This window comes from Colletotrichum higginsianum, chromosome 2 (assembly GCF_001672515.1).
Source record: "Colletotrichum higginsianum IMI 349063 chromosome 2, whole genome shotgun sequence".
NCBI lineage: Eukaryota > Fungi > Ascomycota > Sordariomycetes > Glomerellales > Glomerellaceae > Colletotrichum > Colletotrichum higginsianum.
Genome location: NC_030955.1, coordinates 4795650 through 4821688, shown reverse-complemented (window position 1 = coordinate 4821688; position 26039 = coordinate 4795650). Strand labels below are relative to the sequence as shown.

Genomic DNA, 26039 nt, shown 5'->3' with positions numbered 1-26039 from the left:
ATGAACAACGGCCAGGGGTTTTTTTGGGGAGAGTTTTTTGTTGCTCTTTGTTCTGCTGCAATCACAGGGGCGTATGGATGTGTCGTGCATCAACGGAGGAATCAGTAGGAAAGATGCTGGCAGATACTGGCAGATTAGATACCGCTGCTGCTGCTCGTGTTGATCAGGTGTCGTAGTCGAGGTATTTACGGAGTACTCGCTACCAGGTGGGTGGTGTTCGGTACTTGCGACGGAGGGGCGCGGAGGGGCCGGCCAGGCCAGTCAATGGCTGTATCTCTCGCTATCTTTCTCTCTCGCTCTCTGTAGCCCAAGTGACCCAGACATACTTTCAGGTACCCGCGAGGCAAATGGGAGTGCCCAAAGAGGTGGTGGTGGCCAGACGATGACAAGGTCCAGGGCGGTGGTCACATCGCCAAACATATGACTTATCTATCATACCTTCTTGGGAAATACGCCGGCGGTTGGATGGCAGTCGGCAATATCGTCATCGACAGGTTGAACCCAGGGGATGCCCGCCCAGACGGGGAAACACAAGTCTTAACTGCCATGGCCTGCATCCCCGTCCTCATCCTCGGTCCCTGCGAACCCATCGGGACACACACACATACACATTGAGCGTGGTACACACATGCACAAAAGCCAACAAGTGGATGGAGAGAGGACTCGCCCACGACACACTAAGGCTGCATCTAGGGACCACATTGGACCGTCCTAGATGTCTCCAGGCCCGTGGAATTCTCCAGCACCGCAGTCCCGTCTGCCCCAAAATACATGTCTTGGAACCAAGGGAGCACGATAGAAGGTAGGCGAACAAAACAGAGATAAAAATAAGTAAAAACGTCACCCCCTCATCTACCAACCGCCCATTCGCTGCTCAGTTCGTAATTACATCATTGGTTCGCTTAACCATCCCGATGGGGCCAACGGTTTTCTCTATTAGGAATAGTTCCTTAGGAGGACGCAGGGATCAACTCGACCACAGTGTGCCCCTCTCGAACGGCTTTTGGGGACGCGCCGAGCACAAAGCGCAGAGCACGTAGGACAGGGCTGCGGGGCCCTTTTTTTTTCTTACCATTCGTGGCCGACCCTTTTTGTCTCCTTGAACCCCATCCTGCGGCCAGTGGGTCACCACCTCACGACGTACTTTGAAAGGAAATCTCTTCCCTCGCTTCTACATCCCAACATATCCTGTTCCTACAACATTCCTTTTTCTCGAGTCTTCATCGCCCAGATGTCGCCGAGATGCAAAGATGATGAGGGTTTCATCGAACAATGACGGATGCGTTTGATCACTGAGGCTTCTCTTTATTCGAGCGAGCTCTTTCCCCAAGGCACAAGTCGTCCTTTGATTCGAACCTCCCCGAAAGGGTCGAGGCGGCCAGGCCAGCCAGCTGCAGCATGTTATTGTCATCGGAAAGACGAGACACATGCATCTCTTTCTGCTCAGCCTCGAGTACCGACAGATACTGACGGGCGAGCTCTGCGCGCCGCGACGACCGCGTCAAAGAGACCCTCGGGCGTCGACGTCGAGTGTCGTCGACAGCCTCGTCGAGTCTTCTCGGGCCTCAATACGACAACCCACCTCGAGACAGATGGGCCCAACTGACTTCCACACAGACAGGTGACGACACGCAGAGATGCCTCTTCAGAATGGTAAGTCGAGCGTCTCCCCTAATTCATCGTCACCCATATCACACCAGTCCTCAAATGATGAGAGAAGCAATTTAACACAGACCTGTTCGGAACAAATTTTGTCGAGAAACGTGCACCTTACTCCTGATGAGAAACATTACCCTCTTTTTTGATCAGCCTCTTCATCTTCACATGCGGCTCGCTGACGAACATTAAAGACAGGACATGAGTATCATCAAAATTGGCCCTCATCAGGTCAATGACAATGACTTTGCCTCAGAGGCTCAGTTTTGGCTTCGCAAGAAGGCCTACCCCAGGACGTGCAATGCGTGTCTCCGATTTCAGCCAAGAAGGCCATTGTCTCGAAATGGTCTTGGAGATGGGGAAGAATTTGCTTTCCTCTCTTCAGCCACCTCGAGCCCATGTGCTTCTTCTGTGCCTCTTTGACCACATACACATGGTCAGGGCCATGCTTCATCGCATCCCCGTCGAAGACATGTACCTAGAATAGCAATCCAGAAAAAAAAGATGCAAGAAGATCTCACTAGAATCCTTTTGTCCCGGCCGGCATACAACTTCATCGATTATTGATTGTCCTCACCCAGCCGCCTTCGCCTCTTCGTTGTACGGCACTCTGTAACACTCTGCATGGTTTCTTCATTGACGGCGACGAGCGTAATCCGCTGCTCTGCCACCCAAGGGAGGAAGCCCTGGAAGTATGATTTAACCCAGCCGTCGCCCCGCGCTGCTTGTGTAGTTTGGAATATCTCGGCAATTCACTTCGACAAAAACACATCCAGGTATCTATCTACCTTGGTTATTCTCAACAGGCACTTCTTCCGCCTTTTTCTTTCTTTCTTTCTTTCTTTTTCTTTTCCCTTTCCTTTTCTCCCTTTCCCTCTTCTTTTCTTCATTTTAAGCTTCATTTGAATACGACGCTTGAGAATCAGAACCCAAGAGCAACAGGACGAGACGCGGGTTACCCCCACGCCACTTGGCAGGATGGAGATCGCAATGTTGACCCCCGTTGCGGACTTTTGCCGCTTCGAAGAGTTCCCCGACACCTCCTTCGACGCCTTCGTTGACCCGGACTCCCTTTTCGACCTCGATTCGTACTTTCACCTTGACGCCTGCGCCGAGGGGCTGGCTCCCGGGGCAGCAGCAGCGACGACGGAACAGCTGCAGCAACGACCGCAACAGATGTCGAAACCAAGCACCATATCTGATGGTCTGCCGACCAACCGGCTTTCCGATCTCGAGTCTCTCTTCGGCGACGCCACTTGGCCGACGACGCCTCCGGCCTCAACAGTAAGCCCCGCCCAGCTAATGCTCACACTACCCGGCAAGCCATCAGACAAGACTACACAGCAGCAGCAGCAGCAGCAGCAGACCCTCGTGCTGCCGAGCATTGAACCAACGCAGCTCGGGGAGGACAACGACGGCTTCGAGGCCCTCTTCGCCGAACTGTCCGGCCCAATCGCCGACGCCTTTCAGCTGCCAACCGCGGCCACAACGCCCGTCCAAGACTGCGGCTCCCTCCTCACCTTCCCCACCGCGTCGTGGCCTGCGGGCGAGACCAATATCGTGTTCGAGTGTAAGCTAGAGGCCGGCGCGGAGGAGCTGGATCTCTTTGCCCCTCAACCTCCCCTCTGTGACACACTTGGTACCTTTGACTCTTTTGACTCCTTTAACGTCTTCAATACCCCCTTCCCCGAGATCGAACATAAGCACTCTTCTTCTCCGGCTGGTTTCTTTCAGACGTCCACCCAAGGCAGCCGTAACCTGTTGCACGCCCCACCTACTCCGCCGCTTGCCCAGTCGACCGAGTCTTTCGAGTCCTTGTTCCCCGATTTAGCATCAGTCTCGGCCGGCGAGATCCCTTTCACATTCGACGAGACCTCGGTAGATTTGTTTTATTCCCTCCCTCCAGTCGTGTCTCTGACCGCTCCGCAGCTGGATGTCCCCCGCAGCGTCCCCTTCGCCACCGCCAGTAGCACGACCAAGCTCGTGCACCCGAAGCCCAAGTCGCCCATGTCTGCCAGCTTCCTCCGTGGACGCAGCGAATCCCTGGCGGATGTCACGCCATCCAGCATCCTCGACAGCCAGGGCCTTCTGGATGTCGCTGCCGTCTCGGCATCGTACATGACTCCAGCTCCCACCCCTACAAGGGACATTGTAACGCCGGTAGTGGATGGCAAGGTCCTGAAGCGCATCCCGAGGCCGACCAAGGCCAAGGACGTGGACGCCTCGGACTGGTACGACGCTCTCGCCGAGACACCGGCCGCATGGGGAGGCCACGACCCAAACAGCCCCATGTTCCAGTACAACAAGGAGGGCGAGTTGTTGCCTAGCCTGCGATTCTCCAGAGAGCAGATTTTCTCCTACATGAAGGGACGCAAGGACCAGAGTCTCCCGCTGACGCTCTGGATTCAGAACGTCCCCCACGGATGCAAGACCCGCGTTGCGGATGACAGGCTGCGCGCGTGTCGTTGGTCGGGATGCCCGGCCTACAAGGGTACTATCCTCAAAGGGTTCTGGCGAATCTGCTTCGACGAGCGGCCCGCCACGTCGGGAAAGCAACACGACCCGTATCACAACGCGGGTTACATGCATCTATGGTGTCTGGACCGCTGCTTCGATCTCTTCGAGATCTCCCACGCGTTCGACCTGAAGCCTGACACGCGCTACTTTGAGAAGGAGGAGCGCAACCCCATGGCAATGACGCGTGACCACGACGAGCTGATGATGGAATTTGAGAAATGGCGCACTTCGCAGAAGACGGCCTACGAAAAATGGCAGAAGACGTGCCAGGCGAACAAGATGCTGGGCCTCCCAACCGAGAACCGGTTGGTCGAGAGGGAGGCCAAGCTGTGGCACGTCTTGACAGCGAAGCATCTGGCCCTCGAGACGCCTGTGCGGAGCAACATGCGAAGAAAGAGAAACGGCATCTCCATTGACAAGCACAAGGGTGATCTCGAATGGTATGTCGAAAGGGTCAATGAGAGGAAGGTTACAAAGAAGGGAGAGGTTGCCAACTACGACGAGGTTAACACCGAGGATGAGGGCGTGCTTGAGACTCAAGTGAGCAGCAGGCTGCGCAGCGCGAGCAACACGAAAAGGAAGTTTGAGGACTGTGAGTTGCACGCTGAAGACGGCGGCTTTCGGCCTCAGTCATGCCGGCACAGCAAACGTCTGCGACGTACTTGATGATGAGATGTGAGGCAGGAGGCCCCTCATTCTTCGGTGCGTTTGTGCGCTTGGGTGAGAAAAGCTGGTAACTTGCTTCTGCTTGCCCCTCGGGCCACGCGACCCAAGCTCGACCCAAGACGGAAGTCCTTGCTCGGCACTGTGTGAATGAAGTAGACCCCACGTTCATCATAGACTTGTTTAGATATTAGCTGGGCGACGAGGAAAGAATTGCCTGTTTGCCACGAACGGGGTAAGGGGAGAGCAAGCAGTATAGAAAGGTGTGAAAACAAGACCACAAATACCAAGCATCGTTAGCAAATGGCAACAGAACTCCAGCCAAGAATCCAGACATGGGTGCATTTTCTGCGATGATAACCGCGAGAGTACTGACTCGCCATCCAAGCTCAAGCCATGGGGGGTCGAGGAGCTGGGGCCGGCGCGGCCGTCAGACGCCGGTCCCAAACGGTCGGGAATGAGTCTGGGGCCGAGAACCCACGGCTGCGCCAATGGGCGCCTCGCCTCCTCTGGGTGCTGTGTGGCTTGAGGCCGCAGAATGACGGGCGGGGAAGGAAGGATGCAGATGAGATTTTGGCTTGGGAGCTATGGGCCTTGGCGTTGAAGACAAGAGGCTCAACATGCGCAAGTATCCGTCCGCAGAAGCCAGATTGCCTGGGGACGGAGGTTCAGCCAGAAAATACCTACCTAGGAAGCTGGAGCGGTGACACGGTGGGGGGTGAGCATGGCGATGGAGACCTGGACTGAGGCATTTGGGCGATGGCGTGGTAGTGTGCGGATAGTAGATGGACAGATGGAGGAAGGGCGCGAGAGCGGGTCGACAAGTCGGAGTATGTAAATGAATTGCAGGTGCGCAAGTGGGAACACTGTGAATCGTTGGAGTGCGTATGCGCGGCGAGGCCGAGGCGGGCAGGGGTCGATGGAGGAGCCACGATGCAAGAATGAGCCCGCGAAGGCAGGACGGAACGCAGTAGCACCGCTTCTGTAGAACCCGAAGGAAGAGCCACATCATATCGGTGCGATGTCTGTTGTAGAATTGATGGATCTCTTGATTGCTCCTTGCGTGGCAGAGCTGAGCAGCTTCGGCATGGAGTAAGACGAGACGGGCGCGCAACGGCGGCGACGCCAGCGCCAACGCCAACACCAACGCGGGCGCCGGCGCCGGCGCTGGAACGTGGAGAGACGAAAATGAAACGAGCGGTGCCTTGTCCTGTACCGTGTCGGCTATTCAAAGTACTGCTGGCTGGTTTCCGGTTGAGAGAGAGGCGACGAAATCAAGGGCGGTATATTTCAAACGCATTTCTCCGTGTCGTCGTTATTTATCACCATTGAAGATCAGCCGCAGTTTTCTTGCCGACACAGGAGCAGACGACTCACGAGACGTTCTTGACTCGGAAATCGACATAAAGAAACTCTCGCCCGACAGACCTGTCATTGCCAAGCTTTCGTTTGGCAGTTTGTCGTACGTACTAGAATGAGCGGCATTGATCACCCCGGCGTAGGAGATACGAGACTTAACCTGGTAAAACTAATAAGGCACGCTTAGTATTGCGGCGAGCTGGGATTTCGCAACAGCCGGCTATTCACTTCATCCCATCATCATTAGTCGGTAACGAAACCGGTAGGCCCCGTGAAGAGCCTGCGATTCGACATCAGACGGCACGAAGCTGGAACACTGGGCTAAAGCTTACAATACATAGAGAGGTACGTCGGGTACCCGGGGATCGGGACGTTCAACAACCGATTGCCGCACACAGACTGTGGACTGTGGCCGTCTTTGCCTCTTTGGCTGACGCTGACCAAGGACGAGTCGCCGCTGGCGAAAGTGGCCTGAGATACGAGGTACGAGGCACGATTCGAGCCCGTCCGTTGAGGTTGGACTTGCCATCTTGCAGTTGAGAAGAGGTCCTCGAGGGGAAGACAAGACAGGTGACAGACACCAACACACATTGTCCTCGAGGGGGAAGAAGGCAGAGAGCACAAGACGATTGACAGACACCAACCATCCTTGGATTCCCTCGAAGGCTGGAACAGAGCAACAGCATCCGGAAGGAACCTTAATCGGGCGTTCCCTCCCACTCCATTCAGAAGGACAGGCAGGCAACTGATCGGTGGACCTGAATAAGGAAAGGCGATCGGTTTGGCCACTGGTGTGTTACACTTACTGACCCTATCGCGCCTGGTCAGCATTGGTGGAAGGAGCAAAAAAGAACCTTGACGCACACACACGGGCAGATCGGAGCACGGGCCAGAAGGTGAGCACCGACCCCCAGGTTCCCGAAGCATTGCACGTGCGGCAGAAGCAGCAGCATCAGCAGTGGCAGCAGCAACCAGCAGCAGGAGCAGCTTCAGCTTCAGTCGGACTTACCTACCTAGGTACCTAGGTAGGTAGAGGGCAGCAGCACCCGTGAGCACCTGCCTACGGAACAGACCTTCCTTCAGAGGTCAGCTTAAGAGTTTACCGTACACCAACCACCTAACCAGTTGCCAGTTTCCGTACTCCCTACCTGAACAGCAGGGATAACAGGCCTTGGGGATACCTTTGCTCTCCACCCATTTTACCTGTTGGCCATAGTACCCATTGTTCCTCCGAGTCTCCAACCTTGCTCCACAAGCCACACACATCACTGAGCACGTCTCTCATTGTTAGCGCACCTGGGCTGCACCCCAACATCGCATTCGCAGCCGCGGCCGTAATAGCCGCAGCAACTCTCTTTCTCCTGATTGTCCGTCCGTCGTCACTGTTCCGATCGAGCCTGGTCTTTTTTTGGCCGCCTGCATTCTGCACTGCACTGCACGAGGCCCTCTTCCTCTTCCTCTTCCCCCTCCACCACCACCCCCGGACCCCAAGCAAGGCCATTCAAAAACGCACTCCATCGGACTTAAACACAACCCAGCGAGCAGTTACAGGTTACACACATCCCTTCATCAATCGTTCCGCATCTAGACACGACCTCCACTTCGCCAATCAATACCCTACACACGCCGGTTGGAGTCCTCGTCGTACCCACCTATCCCGTCGAGCCTTCGGGGAAGCCGTACACTACATCACATCTCACCATCCCCAGTCCATCCATCGCTCTTCGCCTACTTGAGCCCGAAAAGACCTTGTTGGAGCATCTGAACCAAGGCCATTCAGAAAAACAAGAGAAAAGAAATAGAAAACGGAGAGAGAACTCTGCAATTGAGCTCGCGCAAACATCGGTAGCCCCAACCCTGTTTTTACGATCCATCAAGACCCGAAACTGTATCTCTCTCATACGCTCTCTCCCCCTACCTCTCTATTTCTCTCACTCACTCACTCACTCACTTTACTCTCATTGCTCTCATCCAGTCACTTGCGCAAACACACACACATACTCACTACCCCCGCGCACACGCGCACTCACACACATACGTACCTTTTACTCATTCGATATTCTCACTCCAATCATCTCTTGAACTTGCGCCGCCATCGTCTTTTGGATAACTCGCTCAGGCCAGTTCCCTTATTGCCAACGTGCGCCAACCGCCCACCCGCCGACAACACACCCTACCGGCAGTCTCGGTCACAGTTCACATACCAGATCTCCAAGTTCCTGCAAATATCGATCTCAGCGGCGTGCATCCAGCATTATCTTCCTTCGCGCGACGTGCGCAACGAGAACCGCATGTTAACCCTATTTGCGCCGTTCCGCCTTCGTCTGCCCCGCGCCTCGTCACCCCCTCTTGGCTTCCCGTGTCTGCCGTGTAGTGGTTCTGGCCACGGCTTTGTAAAGGGGGCGTTGGCTGTGTTGTAGGCATCAGAACATTATTCCGAACCCATCGGCGCTCATCGAGCAACGCTGCTGCGCTGAATCCCCGGGAAGCGGAACCTCTAGCCCTTCATGGAAGACACGAATGGGGAGTCGGACGACGCCCATCGTCCAGCCTTGCAGGTCATCGTCCTGGTACGTCTACTCTCGTTATACTCGAAGCACTTTCCCGTTCTGCCCCGTTATTTCCTATCGCTTTTACCTCTTCTCCCTTGACCGCTCGATCCCAAGCTCTGCCGTTACCGATGGCGAGTAGCCACACCTTATTACATACATTCGCGGATGAGGCAACAACCCCCGTGATACTATTTGGACCCGGCCAGGCGGCATATGCTCCTGTCGTTCATGCATATGTCTATTTCGGGGCTGCCAATCGCACCGATTAGGCAGCTAGGTCATGCTGCAGCCGATTGTGCACCCTTAGAATCTCTGCCTGCGAATGGAGTTTTTCAACCGAACAGGCAGTTGAAAGCCCAGCAACTTCTCCCTCAGATCCTAGCCCCCCTCCCCCTTCTGAACATGAAGACGCGCCGTCGCTTATGTGGGATGGATCAATCGCATTGCGGATGACTGGATCGGCTGTCATTTTACCGCAAAGTCTCGTCAGAGTGTGCCCCATTATCCTATGTGCATCTCCGCTAACCCACTCATTCTCCCAGGGTGCCGGCGGCGGTCCCCAGGAATACAACACCACCGCTCTTCTCGTCCGCTCGGTCGCCTCGGGGTGGACAAAAGGCTCCATCATTGCAGTAGACGCCGGCGTTCACCTTTCCGCTATTACGCGTATCCTCGAGACCTCCGTGCCGTCGGGCCTCGGTGGTGATGTACCGCTCCCCCACACGCTCACATCGGGGCCATTCGCTGGCCTCGAGCTCAGGTCAGACACGACGTCGATCTACCCATCGTCTATCGCTGCTCACATCACCCGCTCTCTCATCGACACATATCTAATAACGCATCCTCACCTGGACCATATCTCGGGCTTCGTCGTCAACACGGCAGGCCTCACGCGACCCAAGAGGCTTGCTGCTCTTCCCAACACCATCAATGCTTTCAAAACTCACATTTTCAACAACGTCATCTGGCCCAATCTCTCAGATGAGAACAATGGTGCGGGCATCGTGACGTATACTCGCCTCGTCGAGGGCGGGTCGCCCGCCACTGGCGAGGGCGAATCCAAGGGCTATCTAGAGATCGCCGACCGTCTCGCCGTCAAGGCGTGGTCGGTGTCTCACGGCCACTGCATGGAGAAACACCCTCACCGTGGCTCTGCCTCGTCCACTGCGACGCCTCTGCGTTACCCTTCTGTTGATGCCGCCTCGGTCGCGTCACCGCGCATACTGCCTCACGGTGTCGCGCCGAGCACAATGCCGGTCCCCCGGGCAGCATCCGTCGCACCTGAGCCGCAAGCAAGCATATGCGTCTACGACTCGTCGGCCTATTTTATCCTCGATCTGGCCACGAACCTCGAGATATTGGTCTTTGGCGACGTCGAGCCCGATTCCTTGTCGCTCTCCCCCCGCAACCTGGGGATATGGCAGGAGGCTGCGCCCAAGATTGCGGCAGGGCAGCTTGCCGCCATCTTCATTGAATGCTCATATGACGACTCACACTCGATCGACCGTCTCTTCGGCCACCTAAAGCCATGCTTCGTGATAGAAGAGATGCGAACGCTAGCCCAAGAGGTGGAATCCGCACGACACGTCGCCCATCTCTCCCGGAAGCGCAAACGTGTAGCTGACCCTGACACGATCCCGCGGAGACGCACGGGGGGCGTCTTCTCGCGGCTTGCGGGAGGCGACGAATCCCCTGTCAGCCCCAAGTCGGTAGCCAAGCGGCAGCTCTCGGCGGACATTGGCCACGTACCACCACTACCGCCGGCCGCGACATCGATAGAGAGCCCGAATCTCACGACGCCAACCAAGGAGCTGTCCCTGCGAGAAGCCGAGGGGTGGAGCGACAACGAGGATGGTCACTCTAGAAATCCGCCACTGAAGGGCGTCAAGGTGGTCATCATCCACGTAAAGGATCGGCTGGATGGGCGTGACCAAGGAAAGGTGATTTTGCAGGAGCTCGAGGCGTACGAGGAGGAAGCCCAGCTGGGCTGCGAATTCATCATTTCCGCGCCAGGGCAAAGCCTCTATCTGTAAAGGCAAGATACCGACAACTTGCAACGAGCACACGACTTTGACATATTGTGATATATATTATGTGATATATATACAGGCGACTCTAAACGCACAAGCCGAGCATGGAAGGCGGTCGGCGATTTGTAATATCGTGGAGTTTGGAAGGGCGTGTTTTGTCCAAGGAGAGGCATGGTTTGATGAGATACCGTTGTGTTTTGTCTTGTTTTTTCCCTTCCTTCTTTCGCTTTTCGGCGCACATCTCCCGCTTTCTATATATCCTGTCGGACGCCCTGGTTATGAAAGGGTTGCCGCGTGTTGATCTCCAAATACAATTGCCACGGCTGTAGTTGCGCTCGTGTTCTAATGATATGCAGGCCTGATGAGTCCGACTGCAAGGCTTACCGTCTCTCTCTCTCTCTCTCTCTCTCTCTCTCTCTCTCTCTCTCTCTCTCTCTCTCTCTCTCTCTCTCTCTCTCTCTCTCTCTCTCTCTCTCTCTCTCTCTCTCTCTGTATCTCTATTTCTCCCGTTCCCATCTATGGTCATGCTAGTTGTCTAGGTGCTTACTGCCCACCTTTTGTGACGTTCTCCCAGCCCTCGTCGCCGCCAATGTCCTTTTCCCAGTCGGCCCTCGGAAGCTCCAGGACCTCGTTGGTGCGTCCGTAGGTGATGCCGCCTAATCTGCTGACGGGGCGAAGGACCTGCAGGACCAGTCAGTACACGGATTCGCTGCAGGACGAGTGCGAATCAATATGTTTTTGAAGGGGAGGGGGAAAGGAAGGGCAATGGAAAGAGGAAGCTCCTTACGGCTGGGTCGATAATGTTTCTCTGGTCGTTGATGGCGTCCTCGCGCACCCAAAAGTTGACGCCCTCGATGAAGGCGACGACGCCGCTTTTCTTGCCGGGGGTTGCCTTGGAGTCATACTCCCTATAGAAGTCGAGAGTGCCCTCGACGCTGAAGACAGCCTCCTTGACACGAGCGGCGCGGACGTGCTTGCAGTCGTAGACGGGGGTGAGGCCACTGACGTCCCACTCGCTGCGGCCGTAAGGGGCGTTGACGCTCGTGGAGTTGGCGGCCTCGAGGAAGCCCTCGCCGATGATGTTGATGACGCACTCGCGCGACTCCAGCAGGTTGCGCAGCGAGTCTTTGGGCCTCTCGACGGACGCGGAGAAGCCGACGACGAAGAGGGGCGGGTCGTGGTTGACCATGTTAAAGTAGCTGAAAGGCGCGAGGTTCGTGGCGGTGCCGTCAGCGGAGCGAGTAGAGAGGAAGGCGATGGGGCGGGGGACGACGCCGCTGATGAGGAGCTTGTAGTTGAAACCGGCGGGGCGGCCCTCCTCGTGGGGGTCGATGGCGACGTGGGCGGCGTCGGAGCGGCCGAGGGCGTTTGCGCCGGAGCCGTATTTCCAGTCCGGGTCGACGGTCTTTGTGAAGCGAACGCCGAGGGAGGCGTCAAAGTCGGGGCGGGCGGCCTCGATGGACTTGAAGTCCGGATGCGGGTTACGCTGGGCCTGGGCGCCGCCCTCGATTTTGGCGGTTGTTGATGTTGGTTCTGTGGGCTGTGACGACGATGATGATGATGATGCCATCTTGACGGCGGCGGCGGGCGGGGTCGTCGTGAGGGTTCTTGTTGGGTGGCGTGCAAACGGATGAGGTGGACGAGAGCGTGGGAGGGTTTGGCTGTGGGAGAAGACGCGACGGGGTATCGTGGGAGGGAGACGGAGGAGGGCGTTACGGCTGGGGATGGACATGACGACACAGAGGAGGAGGATGATGGGGAGGGGAGAGGGATACTTTATATCGCGGCGGGGACGACGCGGGATGCGGGATGCGGACAGAAAACCCACTTTGCTGTGGACGTTGGACAGGGAGGTATGGCTTTCTGGCTTTCCCTCGAGTTTGGTTGCTTACGGATGCCCATTGAGGGATTCTGCCGTGACGCACCCATACCGCGCGCCGGTGCCTCGGATGGGTGGAGTCGATGCCGAAAAGCACGGGTGGATAAGGGCGGGGGTCCCGGGTCGAACTTTTTTTTTGGAGGCTTTGGAGGGGTATCAAGGCCTCCCCCCCCCCCCCCCCACATGGAGGGGTAATTAGCACTGGAGAGATAGAAGAGACCTGGTCCATGATGCAATTGACTTGGCGGGCCACGCCGGGTCTTTTTTACTGGTCAGTCAGGGCACACAGCTGGTATCACACACGAAGCTAGAAGCCCGTTCAGACTCACCAAAGGAATACTTTTCTTTTCCCCCTTCCTGCGCACTCATGCCATGGTTTCCAAAGTCCTGATGTCTCCGGCGGATGCGCGCGTTCGGATGATGGGTCCGCAGTCGCAGGCTCTTAATAGTAAGTGATTAATACTTTATACTGCAGCTCCCGTTGGCAAATTGGGCCGGTAGTCAATCGTTCCGCGGGCTAGGGGTGGGGGGTTTCCTCGTCCCGGGCACGAGCTCGGGGGATGGAAATCGGAACTCGGAAGGGCGGGCGTGAGGGAGGAAGCTTGCTGGAGACTCGGTCTGGAGTTGCTTGGACGGGGGCCACCCACCCCAGACACTAAGGTGGCATGCATGTGGAGATGGGTGTGCGCAAGTCGATTAGATAACGGCTTCTTGGGGAATGCCATGTTCAGAGACATGGTGCCATGTCTGGAGAGACGAGAGACCTGGAGATTCCCCTCGGGTTTGGTTCTTGGATTCCCTAACTAAGCTCCAAGCCGGGAATCATACAACAAACCGACCGCGTTCCCAAGTCAAGTTGCAGAACACGCACGGCATCAGCGGTTGATCGGCCTTCATTTTCACCAAAGCGGCGCTGTGTGTTGTTGGGCATGGCTGCGGCTCCGAATCAATGAGATGAATGTCTCAACCAATGCGCGGGGGGGAGCTGGCACCTTGGGAATGGTGTAACCCCCCCCCCCCCCTCAAAAGTCAACTTTCTTCAGCATTCACGGGATTCGCGTTGAGAATGGAGAAAGACATCAGGATTCTTTCCTCGGCCGTGATTTCTGGTGTAGTTGTGATCAGCATGGAAAGACTCCGTGGGGGGAGAGACAGAGACAGACGGCATTCTCATATTCTCACACCAAAACTCCCCCCGCCATTCCCATCAACTCGTGGCGTGGCGGACATTGGCTGTGTTTCTCATGCGGGTTGGACATTGGAATGTCATCAACCGGGTGGCCACCTTTCTGGCTTCTCGAGGGATGCTGAGCCTGTGCGACCTCAACAATCTGAGCTTGGGCAGTATCTGTACAGCACGTATATAAGGCAATGGGGACAATCCGTCACCCCCTTACTGCTTCAATCAAAAAAGAGCCCTTCCACTTGAAAGCACTCCTCGCAGAAACCCCGGGCACCCCCAACCTACTCAGCAACACGCATTCGGAATATCATCATGAGTGCCATTCGCTCCTCGTCATCGGCCCTCCTCCTCCTCGGCGGCGTCGCAACGCTGCCCGGCGCCGCTACGGTCCGCAGCCGTTTCCCACCACGCGGCGGCTCCCCATCCACGGCAACCGACGCAGAGCTGGGGTACATGCAGCAACCCCTAGGCCCGGCCAGCAGCAGCACCGCGTCCGCATCCGCGTCTTCGTCCACGTCCGCCGCCCCAGGAAAGAGCACACCGCGCGGCAGCACGGCCCCGTCGACGGGGCCTCTGTGGTGGCAGACGCAGGCTTTATGACTGCCCGCAACGGCGGCCCAGGTCGTCACCATGGCGACACCACTTCACACGCGGCCCCGCTGGATGGACAAAGCCGAGGAGGCGGCCGCCCTCAGGTCCAAGTCTGCCGGGGAGATGGTCGTCATCACGCTCGGCCGTAACCGGGGGAAAAAGCCCTCGTCGATGCGAGAATGAAGGCCGTGGTCTCACTTTGTGAAAGAATGAATTCAAGCAAGAAAAAGTTTGGTGGCGTTCGTTCGTCGGGGCTGGTCGGTGTCTACCTGGGCGACGAGGGACCATGTCATTTTTGGCTGTGACTCGGCAAAGGCCCGGATTGTTTCGGTGTGCAGTCTGTGGATGGTGTTGGGCGTAACGGTTTTATGGCAATTATAGAGTGCAATTAAAAAACGAAGGGGGAGACTGCTATTGAGTTGCAATTGTCTGTCTGTCTGATTGTGTCACCGTTGTTGGTAGTGCGTTGTTGATTGTTGAGATGCCTCTTGTGAGGTGACGCGAGATGAAACGTGTGTTACATAATCACAGCTGTAACTTACATAAGCAAAAAGGTCAGACTACCGGCGATGACTCAGCCCTCACCCGTGTTTCTGATAAGGTCGCCGATAAGGCCTTAGCAGCCGTAGACAAGGGTCCAGCAGGTCTCGCAGCCAGTAAAGTCAGCCATTCAGAGGCACCTACTCCAACCGCATGCTCAGTACATACCCAAAGTAGGTACTCTCCAATGTGTTGATATCCACCAGCGTCACTTTTTTTTTTTTTTTTTTTCCCTTTCTTCCTTTAGGCTTTGCTTGTGAGCTTCATGCTCTCCACACTCTTTCTTTCTTCCTTCATGTACCGCGCAGGCATCCAAAGGCATGGGGCTTGCATATTGACTCGTTTCTCTCAAGTTTCAACTCGCGCTGCAAGAGCTGCCACGCCTCCGCCAACTCCCAAGATTTCCCGCCGATATTTCGATCGCAAACCCGAGAAACCCTCCTCAGCGCTCGAGAAGGAGAAGAAAAAGAAGACGAAGAATTCATTTTCTCGCCGAAGCTCTTCGCCGCTCGAGAAGAACAAGCCTCTATTTAGCCTAGCCTCTTCAACGGCTTCCGCGGCCTCGAAACCCAACTCGTCCCCTCGCCCTGCCCCCTCAACATCCTCGAGGAACAAACGAGCGAAAGAAGAAGACAGACCCAAGCCGGAAACCCACTCGCAAGACACTTCCCCCGCCCGCCCCGACACAAAATTGACGCCCGAATTGCCGAGATCGTACAAGGAGAAATCGCTGTCCGACATCACTGAAGGCGATCTGTGGAAAGAAAGACACGCAAGTCTTCGTGGCGACCCTAAGTCATTTCCCGGCCAACCCGTTTTTTGCTTAACAGCCGGTTTGAGCAATATCAAGCCCCCGGGTCACAAAGTCAAACTCGTCCGACGCTACACCCTCCTCAAGGGGCCATTGAGAAAGGAACAGGAATCGGGACCGACAAACTTCAGGGACAATTACCGGGTCAACACCATGGCGAGCTACATCTACATCGCGTCGACGCCCACGGCCGACACAGGCGCTAGCCTGTTGCTCCACTTCGATCATCGACGGTATCTGTTTGGCAACCTCAGTGAAGGGACGCAGCGAGCCCTGACTCAACGCAAGTTCTCCCTCGCCAAGATGGAGACCATTTTCATATCTGGCCAGACCAAGTGGGCAAACACGGGTGGCATGATTGGTATGCTCCTCACCATTGCCGACGTTGTGGAGGGCAGCCGGAGAGAGATGCAAGCCCAGTCCGACGAAAAGAAGAAGAAGGCGAGGAAGCAGGAGGCCTTTGAGCGCCTCGAGATTCACGGTGCCCAAAACCTGAACTATTCCATCGCGACAGCCCGGGGTTTCGTCTTCAGAAAGGGTATCCCGATCCGCGCCATGGAGCTGTATCAAGACCCGAGATTGGCAAACCCTGGAGGCTCCACGCCAGATTGGGAGGACGACGCGATCCAAGCCTGGAAGATTCCCATCTCCGCCGGCCAGCCGTCGTCTCCTTCGGCCTATGGCAAGTCACGTAAGAGAAGCCACGAGGTCATGACGGCGGAAGACGACGCCGCCGTCGCCACGTCGCAGACAACACCAGCCACCGACGTCGCCGCGGATTCGGCAACAAGCGAACAACAGAAGATCACCAACCGAGAGGCCGTTGAGGCCGTTGTGCAAGAAATGTTCAGCTCGGACTGGGCCATGGACCAGCTCTACGAGACGAAGCTTTCCCAGGTCAATCTTCCCGCCACTATCTTCATCAGGGAGAACGGCCAGATACAAAAGTACAAGGGTCCCATGCCGGGGGATGAGGGCGAGGTGCCTGACCTTGATGTTCTCGTACGGTACCCCTGGCCAGCGACCAAGGTCCGTGATCTTCCCGACCCCGAACGGTCAACCTCGGCCGTCTGCTACGTCGTCAAGAACAGAGGCCGCAGGGGCAAGTTCGACCCGGCCGCTGCCAAGGCACTGGGGGTCGCTCCAGTCGACTTCAAGCACCTCACCAACGGTCAGACGGTCAAGGGAAAGACGGGCAACGACGTGACGCCCGACATGGTGCTCGGGGCGCCGACGAAGCCCGTTGGCTTTGCCATCATCGACATCGCGAGCACGTCCTATATCGAATCGTTCCTCGGCAGACCAGAATGGAAGAACGCAACGCTCATGGACAACGTGCCCGCCTTCTTCTGGATCCTCGGCCGCTCGGTGATTGATGACGCGCGCATCCAGAACTTCATCAGGGAGCGACCCCACATCCGGCACACCATCATGGCCCCGGACGTCAGCCCGAACATGGTAGCGATGGAATCCTACGGCCTCCTCCACGCCAAGCTGCGGCGCATCGACCCTGAGCGTTTCCCGCCTCTCCAGGCGGACAACACTGTTCGGGATCTCTCGCACATTGGTTCCAACGTCGAGGCTGCGCGTGTCGGCATGAAGGCTGTCCTGGGTGCGAAAATCAAAGCAGTGAATGATGACATTGTGCCGTTCCCTACGTTCAAGGAGGCTTCCAACATCGACGGCGGGGCCCTGCGGATGGCTGCCCACGCCGCGGCCAAGGTTAGGAAGCCTGCATTTTTGGAGGAGGTGCAGCGGACGGAGCAAGACATCCCCAACCGCGACACCGAGATCATCCCGCTAGGCACCGGATCTGCTTTGCCGTCCAAGTATCGCAACGTCTCGGCGACCTTGATTCGCGTGCCGCAGTACGGCAACTATCTTCTCGACTGCGGCGAAAACACGCTTGGCCAACTCCGCCGCGCGTTCCCGGCCGAGGAGGTCGTCAAGATCCTCCGAGAAACCCGGTGCGTTGCCATCAGCCACATCCACGCCGACCACCAACTCGGACTCGCAAGCTTCGTTACAGCCTGGGCCGAAGCGACGGCTGCTCTGGACCACCTGCCCAGGCTTGGGATTGTAGGCCCTCTCAGCATCCAAAACTTCCTGTTGGAGTACAACCAGATGGAGTGGATGGACTTGAGACGTTTGGAGTTCATCCGGAAGCACAACATCTTCCCCTACGGCGACGGCCGCCTGCCGGAGGACTCGTGCACTCGCCTCGCCTCTGTCCAGCTGGTTCCTGTCCGTCACTGCCATCACTCGTATGCCGTCGTCCTCGCGTGGCCGTCGGGCCTCAAGATCGCCTACTCGGGCGACTGCCGGCCCAGCGACGACCTCGTCGAAGCCGGCAAGGGCGCCACACTTCTCATCCACGAGAGCACCTTTGACGACGACAAGCAGGGTGACGCATTGGCAAAGAAGCACTCAACCATGTCCGAGGCCCTCGATGTCGGCTACCGCATGGGCGCGCGCCGCGTGCTGCTGACGCACTTCTCCCAGCGCTACGCCAAGATCCCGCTGGTCGAGAAGCGGACGACGGAGACGGGCGCCGACCAGACGGTTCTGATGGCCTTTGACCAGATGAGGGTCAAGCTGGGCGAGTTCCGTCAGGCTCAGGCGTTTCTGCCCGCCATCCGGCAAATGTTGGACGCCGAGGAGGCTCCCAAGGCGGACGAGGCGGAATAAGAGTTGGAAGGATTCGACTCTTGGGTATATAATTGATAGAAAAAAAGTCTAGCCACCCCTTGGAATCACGTATCGTTCCCGGAACCAAGCATCAGGCCTCCCAACATCATCATGACTCTGAGAACTAATGATCCAGCTGAATATCACCACCAAGTTTTAGGTACCTGCTGACAGGACCTACGTATACAGGTTGGGTTATCTTCTCCCATAGACCAAAAGGTAGTATCCGGCCAGGGCTTGCTATTACCGCCAAACTAGGACTGAGTCGAGGCGAGCTTCGTGGTCGCCTATGCTGACTGCCCACCCTGCAGCCTCCGCACACAGGCATCCGTATGGACGCCTCGTTCTGCGCCGCCTTGGCTGCAGATGACCAGAGTGGCGGAGGCAATCGAATTACACAGCCTTACTGAACAAGCTGACTCTATCGGACAGGCAGCCTGAACAAAAAATAATAATGATATTATCCAAAAACACAGTCACTTGCCCATGCCTTATCCTTAACCCCCTCCTCATGGCAGGCCGGCCTTAATCGAGCCTGATCCCGTTTTTGTTGAACCCCCCCTCCTTGCGCCCTCACGACAATCATGAACGCCATCGACACCCTATCCTTGGTCGCCAACGGTGCCGGGATCGTCGGCCTCGCCGACGTGGTCCTCAAGAGAAGCACGGAGCTCTACGACCTGTACAGCCGGTGCAAGGGCGCATCCGAGTCCAGGACCCGGCTGCTGGCTGAGATCCAGGGCTCCGCCGACATCGCCGTACGCGCCCGCTCGCTCCTCGACGACCTGCGGGCCTCGCGAATCCCCGTGCAGGAAGGCCACTGTCTCGCCGAGATCACGTCGATCCTGGGCCGCTTCAACCAGGAGTTTGACGTCCTGGGCCGGCTGGTGACGAGTGCTCGGGTCTCAGCCGGGGACGGCTTGGTGGCCCGAGTGACGAGAAGCCTAAGGTGGACCATGAACGAGTCGGCCGTCGCGCAGGCTTGCGGTCAGCTGCATAGTCTGACGGCGTCCTTGACTGCCGCCCTTGCAGTCGCTGGAGGGTAAGCCGAAAGGCCCGAAGTCACCTACGGTGAACCCTGCTAACTTGTCTACTTCTTGTCCCCCTCAGGTACAACGGCATTGTCATACACCGCGAGATCACGCAGACGAGGACGCAGGTAATGGCGCAGCTGGCGCAGACGACACAGAGCTGGCGAGAAGAAATACAGACGCTGCTTCTTGTGCCTGGACCGACGAGCGTCGAGGGGCGTCGACGGCCACCACCCGCACACCCCGGCATCATACATCGGCAGAAGAAGAGGTCCCGCGGGAAAACGAGATATCACGTAACCACCACCAACTCGACCGGGGCACGGTCACGAGCCGGGGCATTGTCAGCCGGTCCAACAACAACCCAAGAAACCCTTCTGGAAACGGAGTATCGCGTGGCTCGACGGGAGCTGATCCGGCTGCTCGAGCGCGAGAACGGCACCGTTGCGATGATGGCGCCCGTCGAGGAGGACTTGACTGTGTCTTTGGTCCTCATGAAGGACTCACTGCTGGAAGCCACCGGAAGCAGCGTTGGTTTGATCATCCCCGACCACGTCGCCACATTCGTCGCTGGCATCCTGGATGAAGTCCTTGTTCAGGCTCATTTGTCATCGGCAAACCGGCTGAGGAAACGTCCCTGGGGCCCGACACCGGCGCCCGCACTCACGGGCGGCCTCCCGGGTCCGGGAAACGTCGTGGGAACGTCGAGTGGCTCCGATCGTCTCGGGCCGTGGATGAGCACATTTGTCTTCGAAAATCCCGACGACTCGTACTCGAAAACGCCTGTGCCTCGATCCGCCGCGGAGACCGGCGATGTGTGGTGCCTTGTGCAGGAGATGACGAGACAGACGTCCGCAGGTCCCATCCGCGCGACGCTGATCCAGGGCGGCAACAGACTCGTCTCTAAGGTACTGTACTTCAACGTTGCCTTTCAACCGCGCAACGGGGGATGCGGACGCTGCGTCACGCTGGAATTCGTGTCTCTCTGGCTCCAGATGATGAGTCTGCTGTGCCCGCCTACTGAACAGCCTGTCTGGAAGTTGAGTAGCTCCGACTGTCCTCAGTCGTGGACAATCGCCGTTATCGTCAAACAGCCTGACAGATCACAATCAGAGACGCCTGCCCCTCTAAGTGGTGCGTATACTGGCATCTTGTGGTGCCTTTTGCAGGATATGAAGAGACAGTCGCTTACAACGCTTACCTGCGCCACACTGGTCAAGGGTGGCTACAGGTTTGTCTCTGAGATGATGTACTTCGACATTGCCCCCTACCCGCGCAACGGGGAAAGCGGGCGCCGCGTCACGTTGGATTTCGTCTCTCCGGTTTCAGATGATGAGGCTGCTGTGTCCTTCCATTTGACAGCCCGTGTGGAAGTCTGCGCGGAATCGTAGGACTCGCTTCTAGTATGCAGTCGTAATGCCAGATCTGAGTTGCTTGTCTGAGCCCTCGCCTACACGAGAAGCCGGTTCATGGAGCTGAAATAGGTTGCCATTAATGACTACAACAACAATAACAACCTTTGTTACCAGCTTCAACCAACCCACCACAACATGTGCCTACGGCGCTACAGGAAACCTATCCAGCACGGAGGGGATCTTCTGGAAGCGCAGGTCGTCGAACTCAGCCTCGGAGATGAACTCCCTCGTGTTGAGCATCAGCGCCCAGTCGACGTCGGACCGGCTTGCCGCGGACGCCCGCGCGCCGACGAGAGTGCCGTCGCGCTCGGCGTTCGGTATCCGACCCCCCATACCGGCGACGGCGTGGGCGCCGATGAAGCGCGCCACCGTGGACGCGCTCGCCGCGAGCGAGAAGGCCCCCGCGCACTCCTCCTTGATGGCGCCGTCGCCGCCATGGGGTCCCGGAACGAGGCGGTCAGATCCCGGGTCCGTCGGTTCGCGGCCGGTGAACCTGCTCTCTTGGACGATGCGGTCGGTCTTATGGACCGAGGCGGCCGTCTCGTAGAGCCGTACGTCGTAGCTATCGCCAAGGACAACGTCCCGGAGGAAAGTCATGTAGGGGACCGCCGTGAGGTTGCTGACGAGGTGGCTCAGGAGCATGGTGCCGTAGTTGGAGTAGGAATAGTCTGACCCGGGGGCGAAGTCTAGCGGGCGCGCGACCTGGTACTCGATCACGTCGGGGAGGGTGGCGGCGCGGGCGCCGTTGAGCAGGCCGAGCGAGACGTTCCTGAACTGGAAGGCCGGATCCCCGGACTGCTCGCGGCTGTAGCCCGCGGTGTGCTGGAGGAGGTGATCGACGGTGATGTCGTTGGCGCGGGCGTCGGCGGGCTTGTAGCCCAGCAGAGGGTAGACGGCGGTCGAATAGTTCAGCCGGCCGGCCCCGACGAGGTGGGAGACGGCCGCGTGGAGGAAGAGCTTGCTGACGCTGGCGAGGAGGAACACGTCGTCCGGCTCGACGACGGCGCGATCGGCCTCGGCCCAGGTGTAGCCGCGCTCGGCGACGGTAGACCCGTTGCGCGCGATGGCGAGCTGCGCCTGGCGCACGCCGTTCTTCCTCATCCATGCCTGCATGACGCCGTCCAGGGCCGCCGTGGCGCCGGAGTTGTCCCCGAATCCCGTGACCGAGCCCGTGGCCGTCCATTTGCGCGCCTCAGGGATGTCGGTCTCGGCGAAGATGACGGTGAAGCGCGTGTCGCTGCCAGAGACGCCGCCGCCGCCGCCGCCGCCGCCGCCACCTCCGTGAAGGTCGATCGGGTGCAGGCCCTGCTGCTTCTGGGTCTCGATCTGCGCAGAGAGCTCCGCGGCCGTGAGGCCGTACAGGGCGACCCATTTCCCGACGGACGTGTCGACGAACTGGGGCGTGATGACATGGTCGTCTGAGACGAAGAGGCGCGAGGGCCGCCAGAAGCGCTTCGCCGTCTCGGACGCGTAGACGGCGGGGTAGTCGATGAGGGCATCGTCGCCGGCTGAGTAGAAGATGGTGGAGAGCTGGTTCCCGACGTTCTCGTGCCCGAGGACGCAGTACAGACGGTTGCCCGGCCCACCGTACATGCGGAAGTCCCTGACGACCATGTCGACGCCGGATGTCGCGTTGTCATAGGTCATCGGGTCCGTCAGGCCGCAACGCTGCTCCCAGCTGGCGACGTCGGTCCTCTGCTCGACGACGCCGGCGAAGACGGCGCTGCGGGCCGGCCCCGTGGCGGAGATGTGTGTCGAGACGTAGCCCCGGTTCCTCCAGGAATCGAGCCAGGTGTCGTACGCCGCCTCGTCCACGCCGTGGATCGCCTCGAACGCAGGCCCTTCCCGCCGGACCCAGACGGCGGCATAGTTGGCGTTGGGCGGCGTGCCGTAGACGCTCAGGGAGATGATCCGGTAGCCATCGGTCGTCAGGGACTTGACCTTTTCGTCGTGGGCGGCGCCGTCGAGGTCGAAGTACGTGTGGACGTCGGCGGACGTGTCGATGGCGATGGGAACCGCGACGACGACGGCGGCCGCGGAGAAGAACAACAAAAGGCACGAGGCCAGTAGGCCCAAAAACGAGTGAGGATGCATGGTGAAAAGAAAGAAAACAATGCCCAAGGGCAATCCGGACCGGCGGCAATGCCTGATGGTTGTTTATCAGCGTTTCAATGTTTGACAACTCTCGAGACAAAACACCAGCACGCACCTCCCGCCGGCGGCCGTTCCAGCGACTCTTATTCAAAAGCTCCTGGCATCCACATGCTCCCTATTATCAGAGTGTCAATTTAGACTGTGGTCAAGACCCTGTGACATGAGATGAATCCCTTCTATGCCCCCCCACAACCGTGACGCTCGGCAGAAGAAGGCGGGACGGCGCATAGCAGCCTCGATCCAGGTCCGACCGAGCTTGGCAGAGCCGGAGTCGTCAGCCTGTTCGTCCAAAGGCCGTCTTGGAAAAGGGCGGCTTTACAGCGTCTCTCGACGACGTTGATGTCATGGGCGGATCTGCATCGATGGACATCCCGGCCGGGGTTGCCCCATAACTCGAGTTTAAGGTCGACGTCGCCGTTTCAGCGCCGTGTGCACGTTGTCTCCGGTTAACAGGGGCAAAGAACGGAGAACCTGCTATATAAACACAATGCAGATCAAACGCGTTCCTATCAAACTCAAAAGGCCAAGCACTCTTGGAACATTGCCAACGTCCTGCGTGCGTACCGTACCATACGTACGTACTCTCTCCCGCTGCAGGCCACGCCATCTTTTTGTTTCCAAGGACAGCGAGCAGCTCGTTTGTCTGACTCGGTCTCGCCAAGCATCGAACTCAAAAAAAAATCCATAAGTCCAACAACTAACTGACTTCATGCATTGTCCCCCCCCTCCGACAAGCCCGAGAAAGAACAGCAAAAGTACAGGTCCATCCAGGATTCGAACCTGGGCTTACGGAAATTCCGAGCTCGAGAGAGAGGGATCAGAATCCGACGTCCTAACCAACTAGACTAATAGACCGAAAAGATGAGTAAGGAGTATCCTGCCCCAATGACGGGGGGAGAAAGGTCCATCCAGGATTCGAACCTGGGCTTACGGAATGTTCCAACTCGTGTGGAGTGAATCAGAATCCGACGTCCTAACCAACTAGACTAATAGACCGGTTGAGCAGATATGCTCGGGTGTTGTGGACGCTGCGGCGGGGATTGCAGAATTTGAAGCGACAAGGCGACGAGGGTGATGCCGAAGCCCTCGTTGTGGGGCCGAGGGCGGGGGGGGCGTCCCCTCGGACGGAGGCGGGATACCCCGGTCATGGGAACGACTCGGTCGAGTTAATTTGTGATCTTTTTGGCTTCTGATTCTTGGTGCTTTCTTCCTGAAGTCTTTGAGAGGGTTGCGTCGCGAAGGGGGGGAGCTGGCAGCATAGGGCTGTATCCTCGAACATGTTGATTCTTCAACTAGTTAGTTGTCTTTCCACTCTTCGGAACGATCTTGACCCAAAGAAAATCAGTGTAGCCGTACTTGGTGTTGTTTCCTGTTTGCAAGCTGTCGAGGTTGTGTCTCAACTGGAGTGAGAGTTTCTGTCGTCAAGTCGTAGTCTATGTTCAAATATGTACATATATGTACTTTGTCAAAGTATATACACTTCTGTCGCCGCAGACATCAACAACAGCGACAGCATCAAGAATAGACCGAGTCTCTCCGACCCTACAGAGCAGTCGCACATACCCTGTATCCATCGCCCAGTGATTTCTCCTTCCGGTCCCATCACCCGCCAGACACAGTAAAAGAACGCACCACCGTGACTAACACCCGGTCGTCTTCACATTCGTGGCGACGCAGACCTTGCCGTCGGGCCCCTTGCTCACCAGCTTCGGCTCGGCGCCGCTGCTGTTGCCCTCAAAGTTGTCGCACACGTCGGCCCCGAGCACGCACGAGTCCCTGACCTCGGCCACGTCGCCCAGGTTGCCGTTGACGCCCGCGAGCACCTTGCCGCCGTCGAGCCGGATGTTGTCAAACGTCGCGTGCCGCGCCGTCTGCGTCTTGCAGTTGCCGCAGCTGCGGTACAGCTTGCTGCAGTTCTTGCAGAAGTAGTTGCGCACCGCCACCGTGCCGCTGCCGTTGTGCTGCAGCACCTTGTCCGCGGCGTCCTGCGCGCCCCCGCCGTTGACGAAGGAGGTGCCCGACTGCTGCTTGAAGGTGACGGCGTCCTCGCACACCTTTTGGAACCAGCTGTCAGGGGGGTGAGTGGGTCAGCATTGGTTCCGTTTGTTTGCGAGAGAAAGAGACGGAGAGAGAAAAAGATAGAGAGAGAAAGAGAGAGAGAGAGGGGGGGGGGGGGGGGGGGGGGAAAGAACATAAAAGAGGATAGGAGACAGTCGTGACTTACACGTTGTTGAGCGTACAGCTCCCCAAGCAATGGATCCCCTCGCCATTGTTCGGCCCGATGACGACGTTGCTGAGGGTCGACCCCTCCTCGAGGATGAAGACGGCGTCCTTGTTGCCGCCCTCGCTCTGGCCCTTGCACGTGCTCGGGCTGCGGTCCCAGAGCTGCATGCCGCCGTCGAACGACTGGCCCGCCGCGATGGTCTTGACGGCCGCGAGGTTCTGCGCGCCCTTGGGCGTCGGGAATGTCGTCTGCAGTTCCGTGTTGGCGCCGCCGCCACCGCCGGAAGTCGTCCCGTTTCCTGCGGCAGACCCGGAGCCGGCCCCGTAGCCCGGCGTCGAGGTGCTCTTGGGCGCGTGCGCGGGGTGCGTGCTGTGCGCCCCGCCGGAACCGCTGTGCTTGCCGCCCTTGGAAGAGCCCTTGTGCGAGCCGCTCTTCGAAGCCGGAGACGCGAGGACGGAGAGGCAGAGGGCCAAGACGACGAGGTTGTTTCGGATGTACATGTTTTCGGTGGAGAGGCGTCGATATTTAGGGGGGAAGGGCTTGGCAGTGACGGGGTAAAGAGGACCCGTTGGAAAGGGGATGGGATGGGGAGGGGGGAAAAGGCTTGGCTCTTTAATATTCGTGAGATGGGAAAAGCTGATAGACCAGCTGTCAGATGAGACGACCCAGTCGTTTTTGGAGAAGAGAAGAAAAGAGAAGAGAAGAGCGCTTGCAGCTTGAGGACCAAGTGCCAGTGAGTATCTTGA

At 57.8% G+C, this 26039-nt stretch overlaps 7 protein-coding genes across 7 annotated transcripts; 4 read left to right on the top strand and 3 right to left on the bottom strand.

Annotated features, from left to right (window-relative positions):
- Window positions 1-2634: 2634 nt before the first annotated feature.
- CH63R_03153 (uncharacterized protein) lies at window positions 2635-4839 on the top strand (the record flags this gene model as incomplete). The annotated part of the gene is made up of 1 exon (XM_018298128.1): window positions 2635-4839. The coding sequence occupies one exon, from the start codon at window positions 2635-2637 to the stop codon at window positions 4837-4839; it is 2205 nt and encodes a 734-aa protein (XP_018162944.1).
- A 3863-nt stretch (window positions 4840-8702) lies between these two features.
- On the top strand, window positions 8703-10780 carry CH63R_03152 (cAMP phosphodiesterase class-II; the record flags this gene model as incomplete). The annotated part of the gene is made up of 2 exons (XM_018298127.1): window positions 8703-8765; window positions 9092-10780. The coding sequence occupies 2 exons, from the start codon at window positions 8703-8705 to the stop codon at window positions 10778-10780; spliced, it is 1752 nt and encodes a 583-aa protein (XP_018162943.1).
- A 540-nt stretch (window positions 10781-11320) lies between these two features.
- CH63R_03151 (nitrilotriacetate monooxygenase component B) lies at window positions 11321-12509 on the bottom strand (the record flags this gene model as incomplete). Its single annotated transcript, XM_018298126.1, has 2 exons — window positions 11321-11458; window positions 11565-12509. The coding sequence occupies 2 exons, from the start codon at window positions 12507-12509 to the stop codon at window positions 11321-11323; spliced, it is 1083 nt and encodes a 360-aa protein (XP_018162942.1).
- A 3425-nt stretch (window positions 12510-15934) lies between these two features.
- Window positions 15935-18469, top strand: CH63R_03150 (Metallo-beta-lactamase superfamily protein; the record flags this gene model as incomplete). The annotated part of the gene is made up of 1 exon (XM_018298125.1): window positions 15935-18469. The coding sequence occupies one exon, from the start codon at window positions 15935-15937 to the stop codon at window positions 18467-18469; it is 2535 nt and encodes an 844-aa protein (XP_018162941.1).
- A 584-nt stretch (window positions 18470-19053) lies between these two features.
- CH63R_03149 (uncharacterized protein) lies at window positions 19054-20891 on the top strand (the record flags this gene model as incomplete). Its single annotated transcript, XM_018298124.1, has 2 exons — window positions 19054-19511; window positions 19580-20891. The coding sequence occupies 2 exons, from the start codon at window positions 19054-19056 to the stop codon at window positions 20889-20891; spliced, it is 1770 nt and encodes a 589-aa protein (XP_018162940.1).
- Window positions 20892-21056: 165 nt separating this feature from the next.
- On the bottom strand, window positions 21057-23009 carry CH63R_03148 (Penicillin-binding protein; the record flags this gene model as incomplete). The annotated part of the gene is made up of 1 exon (XM_018298123.1): window positions 21057-23009. One exon carries the CDS (start codon window positions 23007-23009, stop codon window positions 21057-21059), a length of 1953 nt encoding a protein of 650 aa, XP_018162939.1.
- Window positions 23010-24709: 1700 nt separating this feature from the next.
- Window positions 24710-25793, bottom strand: CH63R_03147 (Pectate lyase A; the record flags this gene model as incomplete). The annotated part of the gene is made up of 2 exons (XM_018298122.1): window positions 24710-25136; window positions 25294-25793. 2 exons carry the CDS (start codon window positions 25791-25793, stop codon window positions 24710-24712), a joined length of 927 nt encoding a protein of 308 aa, XP_018162938.1.
- Between the last annotated feature and the right edge of the window lie 246 nt (window positions 25794-26039).